Genomic DNA, 12,121 nt, shown 5'->3' with positions numbered 1-12,121 from the left:
GGGATTCCACTTGTGCTTAGGAAAGCCAACACTCTTTGTTTTCTTGTAGGCAGTTTCTTTCTAAACTGAGGTGTTAAAGTCAGCTGAAGAGTACAAATGTATCAGCTCTTACCTGGACACCTTCCAAACTACACTAACTCTGAACTCATCAGTCATGTCTCTGCATTTTCGTCAGCGTGGTGATGAAAAGTAAACACAAGGCAAGGGGACAATTAATTTTAAAAGATTTGGGTGCTGAGCTAAGATAATTCAGAATTTCTTCCGAAATTAAAAATGATACAAGTAATTTTCCAAAAAGACAAACATTTCCTTGGTGTAATCCCACATATCACAAATGGTGTACACAAAGCTCTGTTGCCCTGCCAAGACAGAAACCAGAGCAGGGAGTTTTTTCTTCACTAGTTCCAGGTTTTCCTCCAGCTTGTTTTGTGCCTGTGGAAAGGGAGACCAAGAGGACACAAGTCTCCTTGCTTTTCCCCAGGAATAGACTCATGGCTACATAAATCCCACACTCCTTTCTTCAAGTCACTGAAAGAAATCCTCAGCTTCTTCGGACCATAAGGCTTAGCCCAGCTCACGTTTTGTAATTAAAAGCCATTTGCTCAGCAGTAGCCTCCAGCTGTTCCTCACTACCCTTTCATAAATGGGTGTTTAATTTCCTCTTCTATTTAGCCTGAAAGGAAGATGCTTAGCACTCTCATCAAGTCTGCGATCGTGTATCAATCAAAAGACATGACTCGTGCTTGTCACTGAAAACAGCTAGAATAATTCTGCCATACTTTACACTCAGTATCTGGACAAAATTGCTTCTATGATTTATCTGTGTTATACCCCATGAATACAGCAATTTTGATATGCTTTATTTACCTTGCAATTCCTGTTTTTATACTTAGTGAGTTGTACACAGCAATACATGTGCCAAAACTGGCCTTGCCATTCACATCACTACAAAAAGATTTCTTTGAGAAATGCTGTCAGCTGTAAAGTTCCAACTATAATTATTTTATGATGCCATCAGGTGAACTGGCTTGGCATTTTTGAGCCTCTTGTAAAAGGGAATGTACAGTCAGTAATGCATGCCCCGGTGCTCTTTGCTCATGGGCTCCAGAAGCATGTCATGGGCTCTCTCAGGTTGTATGGGTTTTCCATTTACATTCACATGCGTGTGTACAGACACATGAACAAACTAAGCAGTGCTGAAACTCATTAGATATGTTTTCAGTTATAAATCTGATAGGAGAACACAGGGAATAGATGTGGAAACCACTCCAGTCTCAATAACGTTGTCAGCGGTCTGACTGTCAAGGGCTTCATCACATAAAACACGAGAAACATAGTTACATATATGTATATACACAAACAGCCCTCACATGTACACGTCTAAGGTGCAACAAGATGACATTTTAGGCTTCTTTTGGTACATTCACAATGAATGAATGAAGACAGACTCCTGTTGGCACTGACACTGGTGGATAATTATAGCTGTTCACCTCTAATGTCCTCACCCTTGCAAATATTTTCAGGATTAGGACTGATTTCATCCTCACTTGCTCCTGTCAATGAAGGAACTTAATTGACAGTCTTGACTGCAAATTAAATGTGGGACTCCCTGTGCATTCTAAAACGACTAACAGGGTAGCCCTAGTTGCTGGTGCAAAGTAATTTAAGTTTCTGATTGAGCACACTAGACATTTTATTGGCTCTAACTTTTCAGTATTTATTTGCTTTTCAGTGAGAATGGTAAGAATAATTGTGCCAATAAATTGGGATTGATTCATGGGATTGCAGTAGCCATAACACTGGCAGGAACAGAATGCGAACAATGCACAGCTTGAAGTTTTGAGTTTTGCGGGTCTTTGTGGAACTGTAACACAGTAATGGTCTTGCCACTCTACTTCCACTAGTATAATTTTACACTGCAGAAAAGAACTCATAGGCTATTCCTCAAGAGAGTCACTGAGGAAAAACTCATACACAATTATACAGTAATTGAATATCCGTTCTTACAAGTACAGATGCCACTGGGTAAGTATATGTGAAAGATGTGAAACAGTCTTTAACAGACTCATTAAAAAAACTCAACCAAAACCCTATTTTGTTTCTTATTAAACTAAATACGGCTTGGTTCATTTTGTAGTTGTTGCTGCACTGCATGAGAAATGGGATAATAAGCCCTGGGTCTGATCCTGCTCTCACTGAAGCAATAGGGCTGTGCTGATGGCTTTGCTGAGCCTGGACCCAGGCTTGCTCACCAGAAAAAGAGGAAGCAGATTCCTTCCATCTCAGAAAGCCCAGGCTTTCGGCGTCTCATGAGAGTGATACACTCATTACCTGGGCTCTCCTGTTTCACCTTGCACCTTCCTACTAACATTTTCCTGGAACAATATTTTTCTTCTGAGCCTGACATGAGATTTACAGACATGTATTCTGATAGACTGATGAATAACCTCTGTTGTCACCTGAAGTTCCCTCTGCATCTGAAATATTGTATGCACATCTGACTGGAACCCTAACTATGAGTTAGGGTGAAATCTGGACCGATGACTAAAGCATCTGGCTATTTAGATATATTTGCTGTGTGTGCAAAGTAAAATGTACACAGCCCTGGACACTGAACTAATTCTTTCCTTCTGCAAAGCAGGAATGGCTCCATTTGGGCTGATAGGCTTTTTTTACTGCTTTTTCAGATGGGCTTTTGTTCTCTGAAGCCCTTTTCAGCATTTGCCTATGGAGCTGTAAACTATCAGATTTATAGCCAAGTGATCCTTTTCCCCATGAGATATTTTTCTGATTCCCTGAACTGCAATGACAGGATCAATTCAGGGATTACAACGGATAAGCAGCTGCTGTAGAGGCTAGAAAACACAAAAAAGGCAACTGGCATTGTGGCTTCAAGGCCTCCAAGTCTGGCTTCTCCCAAAGTTAAAGAAGTGCCTGGCTGTGCCCAGGAATTTCTTTTAAAAAAAGCTACTGAAGAATGAGTGATCTAACTCCATTATGCCAGGAATGCTCACAGAGCAGTTGCTTCTTTGCTGCCTATACAAACAGCCTGATACCAGTCAGCCGTGTATGATAAAAGGGCTTGTAGACCACCAATGGAGTAGAAATTATCAGTGAAGGCTCAAATCAAGTAGTGCTTCAAAACTAACGCTTACAAAAGAAAATTCCAGGGCAGATAAACAGCATCTGCTGGGTATGAGGGCCTGAGCAAATCCTGGTTTCTTTGCAAAGCACTTGGGAATGTGACATTTGTTTGTGTCAGTCAGGTCCAACAGAATTAAAAACTTGAAAAGACTCATAGATCAACAGCAGGCTCCTCAAATTGTCTCCTGAACAAGAAAGAGCAGGAGACAATAAAAAATCATTGGAGAGGCGTATGAGGCAGAAGGACAATGAATGGACAAGAGAAGTGCTGGGGTACAGAGAGTGGGCAGCTCTGTAATACTTGGGTCACTGTGGTGCTATCCTTCTAAATAATTCTCTTTTGTGTATTGACTACTGTAACCATTTGCAAATTATTAGTGTGAAAAGAGTTACCCTGCAAAAAGGTATTTCTGGTCTTAAACACTAGGTCAGGAATATAGATTTGTACTGTATCTATAAAAAGAGATAGTATATTTAAGAGCAAAAGGCTGCGGCAGAATATTTGAGACTTAAGATCAGTGCCTGCGGTTGTGTTAGAGCAGCAGCCAATCCAGAAACTGTGACAGTGATTTACAGCTAGAAAAATAAAGAACTCCACGAGTTTGTACTTCAACTGCTAAAGAGTTTGCTGCATCTTAGTCTATCACAACCATATGAAAATGTTCCTTAGCATTGCTATGCAACATATTTGTCATCCTACATGAAAGCTGGAGGAAGAGCTCCATCATCATTTACCCCTGTCACACTCACCATCATATCTGCTTCAGTTGTCTTTGGCACAGGAACTGTGCGAAAGGTGTTCAAAGGTCTGGGGCAGCTGGTGGGAAGCAGAGTTACTAGGCTCTTATTGTTCTCCAGAAAAACTGGAAGCAATGTGATGTAGGAACACACTGGAGACAAGAGATCCATATGACTGTATACATACTGATGGCACCTCCCAGCTGCCACTGCCTTTGTCACTTAGTGAAAAACAGAAACTCGCATCTCCTACCTCAAAAGAGAACATGACTCTCTGTTCCCCACCTGCCTCATTTCTTACGACATCAGAGACATATTGCCCTAAGACAGAGTTGCAGACATGGCAGTGCATGAGCCTAAGAGCTTTCTAAGAACTTGCTCTGGAGAGATGGTGGTACTGTGGCCCTAGAGTGGGGGCTGGTGGGGGAGGAACGCAGGGGACACTGCTTTGCCTGGCAGGGACAAGAGTGGTCGGAGGTAGTGGCTCTGCAGGCTACGATGGTGGTTGATCAACTTTCTTTTTGCTTGGTTACTGTGCATGAGTTTATTGGTTGAATACATGCAAGTTTAAGCAACTTTACAGAACTCACAGCAGACAAATTGTCATCTGTAAGGCTATTTTTACTGGTGGTGCAGGTCTACATGCTATGTTCACCCCATCAGGGAAAAAAGCAATGTTTTGTCACCTGCAAGTTAAGTGAACCAGTCAATGAAGGAATCAATTTATAATAATGATTAGTAACAAAGAACTGTGGGCAATGGAGCTACAGACCAAAACTAATTTGTGGAAATTACTCAGCAAGTGATTATGACTAATGTGATTTGCCTTTGGGCAATTCATGAACCAAAAGTTAAATGTGTGGAATGAAACATTCATTATCCATTATTCACTCAGTATAGGCAATGGCATTTGTATTGAAGCAGAGCCTATACACTTCATGCATGTTTCAGGGGTTTATTACACTAAGCATTATATGGGCTTTTTTTTCCTTAAAAAAAAAAAAAAAGGAGCAAATATCCCTCCTAAGGAGCTCCAGATGCTAAGTTTAAAACAGTCCGAAGGGACTACATCTTCTGTAAATGTGTATGAGTTAGCCTTACAGCTCAAGTATTGGTACCAGAGCAGTCTTGTTTGAGATCAAAAGGTTTCCATGTGGACTAAAGCCCCTGAGTATTCATCCAGCTTCTGTGAGTTTTGCACTTACTCCGTGGCAAGGCTGCCACTGCTGCCCATGGTAATCACTGGGGGCATATGCTAAGATACTTCAAATACATCAAGCCATACAGTCAGTTCCAAGATGATCCTTCAAGAAAGGACTCCTTTTGTGTCTCATCCTCTTCCCAAAAAGGACGGACCTTGCAACCTGCTGATCTCTATGGAACTGACTTCAGCACAGCAGAAGACAAAGCTCTCCCTGCTTCTTTCCCCATTACCCTGGTGCTTCTTCCTTTTCGCCAAATCAGATGAGGCAAACAGCTCGCTTAATTCCAGAAGGATGTAACAGATTGGTACCTTCCCACCACTTTCCTACATGGGGCATTTAATAATTGTAACCTGCCATGGGTTTTCCTTAAGCAAATCTGTCAGCAGTGGGCTCACTTTATATTATTCCCATGAAATATAATGCCCCTAAATGTCAAGCAGGCCACAGAAATAAAGCACCTAGACTAGACTGTAAATGATGAAGTCTACTCAGGAAAAATCAGTGATAAGGGCAGTTATTAAGAAATAGGTATATAAAACAAAATGATGAGATACATTGCCACTCTTTCTAGTGCTTGTTTATTTTCTTCCTGATTGTTTTCCCTTTGTCCAAATCAGTGGAAGATAAGATGAGGTATCTTTGCATTTGCTTTATTCTCTGTTTGACACTGAAATACACTGCTTTGTATTATATTAGGACAACCAGAATAATTTTCTCAGACCTCTCTGTGATAAAGGCCCTGAGAAGGATATGTTCATTTAAACTGGAGAGAGATGAGTTTTCCTTTTAATTCTTTGGATTATGAAAGATTCGCCAGAGGCAAAGGCTAATTGCCTCTGCATTACAAGATTAGATCTTAAAGGCAGAAGGAAGTGGCTGGAAAAACACAGAACACCAAGAGTTTATAGTAAAGCTCCCTGCACCAGACACAGTGAAGAGGGAGCCTGGTATTGTCTCCTCTTTCTCTCGCCAGAATAGATGGTCTGTGGTAGGCGAGGAAATCCTGCAACAAGAATATGATCCATTTGTGCAGAATCTACTCTGTGTTTGCACTTTCCTGGGAATTTATTCAAAACACTGAACATGGATCACGCTGGGGGCAAAGTGTGCTCCCCAAACTTGACTTTTGCACTCCAATTTCTGTGATCCTTCAGGTTGACTAATGGGGGATTAATCCTGACATCACTATGGAGCATAACGTTTGGTAACTTTGAAATATAACTCATCTATAATAGACCAACTTGCCAGGGTAGAGAAACATATGTCTGAATTTACACCCAAGTGCACATATCCCTCTCACTCTGAGAACAAAAAGTGATGTAACTTTTATTTTCACTGGCTTTTCTTGTTCTTCTAAACCTGACAATGCTGGAGAATACTACCAGGCCATGTCATAACTCAGGTTCAGTGGAACTCCTGAAATGGCTGTAAATAAAACATTAACATTCTTCAATAGACCAACTACTTGAAGTTAATCCAAAAATACTTTATTGGAAAAAAACAAACAAACGGTGCTATTTGATGGTTACGTAGATACAAAACTGTTGTGTCTTCAAAGGATCCTGGTTCTGGCTTTATTTTTCCCTTCAGGAACAGAACATGTGAGCAATATAACAGGTTAGTATTAATTTACTGCTCAAACCAAAATGGATTCAAAGGAGATGTGTCTTAAACCAGTTCTGGGTTTTCTGTCTCTAAAATGTAAAAATCCAAAGCCCATTACTTGTAATTATAGCAATTTGTATATCTCCGTTGACCCCGCTGTTCATATCTCTGTTGTTCGTCAGGCATACTGTGTTCAGACAGCAGCAGGACTATAGCTGGGCTTTGTTCACAGCATTTTTTTCCATTATTGGTGGGGTTTTTTTTGGAGTACTGTCTTCAGTTTTCTCCCAAGCACATTATCAGCATTGTGCTTAGAGACTCATATTTAAAAAATTTAATCTAAGTCCAGTGTCGGCTTTGTTTCCAACTCTGGAAGTCTGAGCTCAGGGGAAGGACAGGAGAGACCAACACAGAGACTGAAAACGTTGCACAACTCTAAATACATGGTTCTTTGGAGGGACTGGTGACTTGCAGCTGCTACTGCCTGTGGTTGGTATTGTGAGTACCTGGCACTTCTGAGAAGTGCCGCTGTCAATCCACTTCGTCATGAGTGAATAACCTGAGATTTTTTTGGGGGGAGAGAGGGGGCAAGAGCGGGGGGAAGACAATGAGAAATTAATGTTAAACATACCCATTACTTGTTAACTCCCCAGGTGTCTCTTTCTGTTTGACCCCATGTAGATGGGCAGTGAAGCAGCTGCACATGGAAGAGCCCCAAGACCTGAAACGCAGCCAAATGACCTGAAACGCAGCCAAATCCAGCCTGTTTTCATGAAACTGGGTGTCAATACTCCCTCTTTTTTTTAGCCTTTCCTTCAATCTTCTCTGCTTACTACCTGATCAAAATCAATCACTTTCTAATTAACTACTCAGATTCTGATGTAGTTTGCCAAAATTTTATTATCCTACTCTCAGAGCTACAGCATGCAATTATTTATTTAAGTTTCTGCTGCTCCCACTTTGATGGAATTGGGTGAAGGAATCTCTTTCTGGGAGCCTAAGGGAGCTCTGTAATGAGAAACAGTTGCGGGAAGGTGAGTAACCCTTTTGCTTTGCAGGGTTTGCAATATGAGGAGAAAGGAAAAAACACATGTGCTCTCTCTTTATGTTCCTCCATCTAGGGGGAAGAAATTAATGCAAAAACCAGCTTCCACATGTATTTCTTGGGTTTATGGTAAGATTTTTTTCCTAATTAGGAGTAAAACAATTATCCTTTTTGGTGTATTACAGTAACATTCACAGTTGAGGGTCAGGCCCTTAGTAAGCACTGCAGAAACAAATATATGACAATATTCTTTAGGAGAGCTGAGCATTACAGTACAAAATTCTATAATACATAGCACTGAGACATAGCCTCTGTTGAACATTGAAATTCCTCACGCAACATGTACATAGGTTGGATGTCTTGAGAACGGGATTTACAACAGGTAGGATCTTGAGTGGAGAACTAACTGAACACATCGTTAAGAGGTGATGAAGAGAACCTCAGCTTTCCTACTTAAAGCTAGGAAGGCGCCAACGTCTTGACTGCTGGAGTATTTGCAGCAGTGAGCCTTCTCCTGGGCTGAGGAACCTAAGGTAGCTCTGTCCACTTTCTTAAAAAATGGTAGCAAAAAAGCTTGATCATAACTAAAAGATGGAATGCTTTTCGGGAGGGTGTAAGAGCGCTTCTAAGATCTTTATTTTGTTTGATCTGGTATGGGGACAGAAATTTTATTTACTTGCATCCAGATGTTAACTATTGGATAAGAAAATTAGATGCATCTTCATTATTTGCATCAGTGAGACCAAAATAATTTACATGAGGTTTCAACATGGAAGACAGAGGAACACACAGAGTGCCTAAGAGTTTGCTGGACCTTAGGGCAGTGAGCAACCCAGAAGTTTTGCATATGCTCCCAACACTATGGTACCACTGATATTCTGCTGTGACACAAAACTGAGTCACAACACGGGACTGCCAAAGTTACCACCATGTTCCTTTGTGTATGTCCATACAGCTCTTTCCAGCCACACACAAACGAAGGCTTGAGTTCACTGGGCCAAACAACTTCAGCTTCTGTTCCTGCTGCCTGTAAGGCTGCCCATCAAACTCTGCAAGTACAGGGAGAAGTCAACCATTGCCTGCCAGGCTGAAGTGGAGTATGAGCTAACACAGGTGAAGAAGCACAGCCTGGGACTCGCGTTCAGCTCCTGGAACAAACTCAACATGGTGATGAAGTTGGTACCTCCCTGGTTCTGCTTTGGTTAGGCCGTGTTTTGGAGACTACTAATGACATCTGACCCCATCCCAGGGACTGAGGTCAGCACATGTGTGTAGTGCAGTCCTTCCCATGCCAGAGGCCTGGCTTATGGGTGCTCCCCATTCCCCTCTGATGTCATGAGCCACCCTGCTGAGGAAAGACTGTCCCTGCTGACCAAGCAGCATGCTGCAGAGGGCTGTGCTGCTACACTGGCACCACTGCTTTTCCCTTATATCTGAAGGAAAAGGCCATTTGTCTTGCTATTTAGTCTTGCAGACGCTCTCTCAACCGCCTCTAGAGAATTATTTTGACAGGGAGATTCTCAAACTGAAGCCACCTCCTTTATCTGATTCCTGTGTGTGTGTCCACATCTTAAATTAACTCAGCCTTTTAAATAAAACCATTGGCTAGATAATGAAGCATGCAACTATGTATGCTAGCAAGAAATAGAAGAGCAAAAAAAGCAAACTGCAAGTATGGCACCTATATTATTTTAAGGCAATAAGTGTTTCTTGTTAAAATTGTCAGGCATAATGAAAATAAATCCTGCACTATTTTATTGGGAAATTAGGAATTTAATAGGCAAAGGCTGCTTTCCAGAGTATAAAATAGCTTAAAGTGCCAAATGAAAGGCATGTCAGTTAACCCACTACAGTCTTCAACAAAGATCAGAAAAAGAAGATTAAAATAATCAAACTCACCTTAAGCCTGTTAAATGCAGCCCTCAGGATTTGTGTTTCCCTCTCACTCTCAGGAACAATTCGTATGACTTTATCACTGCCAATAACAGAACATTGAATTGACACTTTAAGGCTCTTTGCAGCAGCAAAATGCAACAATAAACAACGTTCAGATAGCTACTGTACTCGTGCTCTCTTTTCAGCATCTGCAGAATGTTGGGCAAACCAGAGCTCTGCTTTTAAACCTGCTCCCTGGAATACACACTTCCATAGAAATGATTTGCCCTTTCCAGATTAGGGTGTCACCTTACCCTCCATTTCTATGTAAATGCTTTTGTTCATTCCTTCTAATTTAAGCCATTCAGGCTGACATCTTCCATATTGAATATCTGCCTCAGATCAAAACAGTTTTTTTTTTCCCAGAACAACTAATCTGTTTCTGAGGACAAGATTAGGTAAGATACATTGGTTTTGCATGCTTAGACATTTAATGGGCTTTGAAGAGTCCAGTGTTTTCATGTATTAAAGAGAGGACTTGAATTTAGAATAGAGATAACCTTCACATCAGGGATATGCCGTATACTTTACCTATTACAGCTTGAACAAATTTTGTGAAGTGAATCGCTGTTCACACATACTCACAAGGTAGTAGTTAACAGCAGCTCATTTTATGCACTTCCTTTAGCAGATCTCAACAGACATAACTTTGAAATGGGAAACAAAAAACTGAAGAGCTGTCCATTCAATGACCACCAGCCAACTATGGGAGGTTGGAGACCATAGAAAATATAGGGGTGATAACGTAACTAAGACATCACCATCACAGTCCATAAACAAGAAGGCTGAAATAAATTTGTGTGGCCAAGGCTAATTCCTTCGTTTTCCTACATTATGAGATTTTGGATCGCTACTGTTGATAATCACTACTTCTCTTCCAAGAGCCCTTGGAGATCATGCGTATCTTTATTTCTACAGTTCCACCCACTAGCCAGAATCTCCTTTAAAAAAAATTTCTTTATCTCCAGTTTCCTCATTATCTGAGAGTTTTATGCAGTAGAACTTCCCTTGGCATTGAGGGCAGTTTGTCCCTTAAAACTCTCCTATTTTCCTGAAGCTTCTGAGTCTACTCAGAAGATACTGGGCTACCTAAAAGCAACACTGCTGAAGGTGCATTTGGTGGCCTCACTGTTTCTGAAAGGCTTTGAAGCTGCTGTTATTCTCAGCAAGCAGGCACCAGGTCTTGCCTTTGGTGTACTGCAGCTACAGCTCTGGTAGGACTCACCTTTGTTGCAAGAATCCTTAATGCATATATAGGTAAGCACTAAATATTGTCAGTAAGTGGTTCGGAAGAATGCACTGGTTGTTGGGTTCAGTACTACTAAAAAATACTGAATTCTGAAATAGCTTACTCTGCCTCTTTCTAGCAGCCATTTTCCCTTCCCCAATTCTTCTTCAGTCTTTTTTCTCCAGTCAACATCTGCTCCCTCTGGTTAGCCTTTGATCCTTCTGTCTAAGCTCTTCACTTCTGGTTCTCACCCCTGCTGAGCTTTCCTTGTAGACAAGTTCTAAGCCTTAAAACTCCTAAGTCTTTCAACAACTTCAGGGCCTTAAAGTTTTTGGTCCAGTTAGACTCTAGGTTATGGCTGCAGTAACACTGATGCACCCAGAGATGTGGACCTCAGTCCATTCTGCTCGGCTGCTGTTGATCTTACTTGACAAATGGTCTATGCAGAAGAAAGAAGATTTCTGAACCGCTCTTGTTATAATTTGGCAGCTCTAAAATTTTAAGAGAAATTGCTATGCTTCTGAGCCAAGTTTAACCTCCTGTATAGGAATTTATACAGAAAGGAATAAGTCCCTTAGAGTACTAGAATACTACAACTACTGCATCTTTTAAAGGAAAATAAATGCTTTTAATTGACCATACATACAACAGTGACATTATTTTCCATTACTCATTTATTTCAGAATATTAAATTGCTATTAAGAAGAAAACGAGTAAACAGAACTAACGATTGCCCAGGACATGTGAAGGTGAAGTAACTAATAAAGATTCATTGGACATTTCTGGAAGGATTGGGACAACCAACATATGAAAACCAGACTGTAATGAAATAAATAGCTAAGCATGTGTTACGTGGCTAAAATGGAATTATGAAGGAACAGATATCACTTAGGTACAGTCTTGAATTAATACACATCACTCTAAACTGCCTTGGCTTAGCTCAGCACTTCTGTCATTTCCAATGTGATAAAAAGACCTGCCTCGAAGAAGAAAATCTGGGTGCTGTGACAGATTGATCACTTGACACATTGTTGGGAAATGCCTCAAGCTGTGGCTGGTCTGCTGCTAGAGAGCTCATAGCAAGCAGTTTAGCATACCTAGTGTTGTTACTATTTTATAAAAGACAGTTAAGCCATCATGACAAGGCAATTCTATTTTTTGTGCATGTAAGATGCAGGAATACACTGAATTCCTGAGAACTATCTGCTAACATATTTCTGT

The 12,121-nt window shown here is 40.9% G+C and overlaps 1 protein-coding gene across 1 annotated transcript in view; it reads right to left on the bottom strand.

The window, feature by feature from the left end:
- Positions 1 to 12,121, bottom strand: part of CPA6 (carboxypeptidase A6) — a gene marked incomplete at both ends in the record, with an annotated part of 76,858 nt that overhangs the window by 33,971 nt on the left and 30,766 nt on the right. The window contains one exon of the mRNA XM_080339058.1: positions 9,637 to 9,712. Within this exon, the coding sequence (XP_080195184.1) occupies positions 9,637 to 9,712 (76 nt within the window). The remainder of the gene's footprint in view (positions 1 to 9,636; positions 9,713 to 12,121) is intronic.

The sequence above is a fragment of the Nesoenas mayeri genome (genome assembly GCF_963082525.1).
Source record: "Nesoenas mayeri genome assembly, chromosome: 2".
In the NCBI taxonomy this organism is placed as follows: Eukaryota; Metazoa; Chordata; class Aves; order Columbiformes; family Columbidae; genus Nesoenas; species Nesoenas mayeri.
This window is presented reverse-complemented; position numbering and strand designations above follow the sequence as displayed.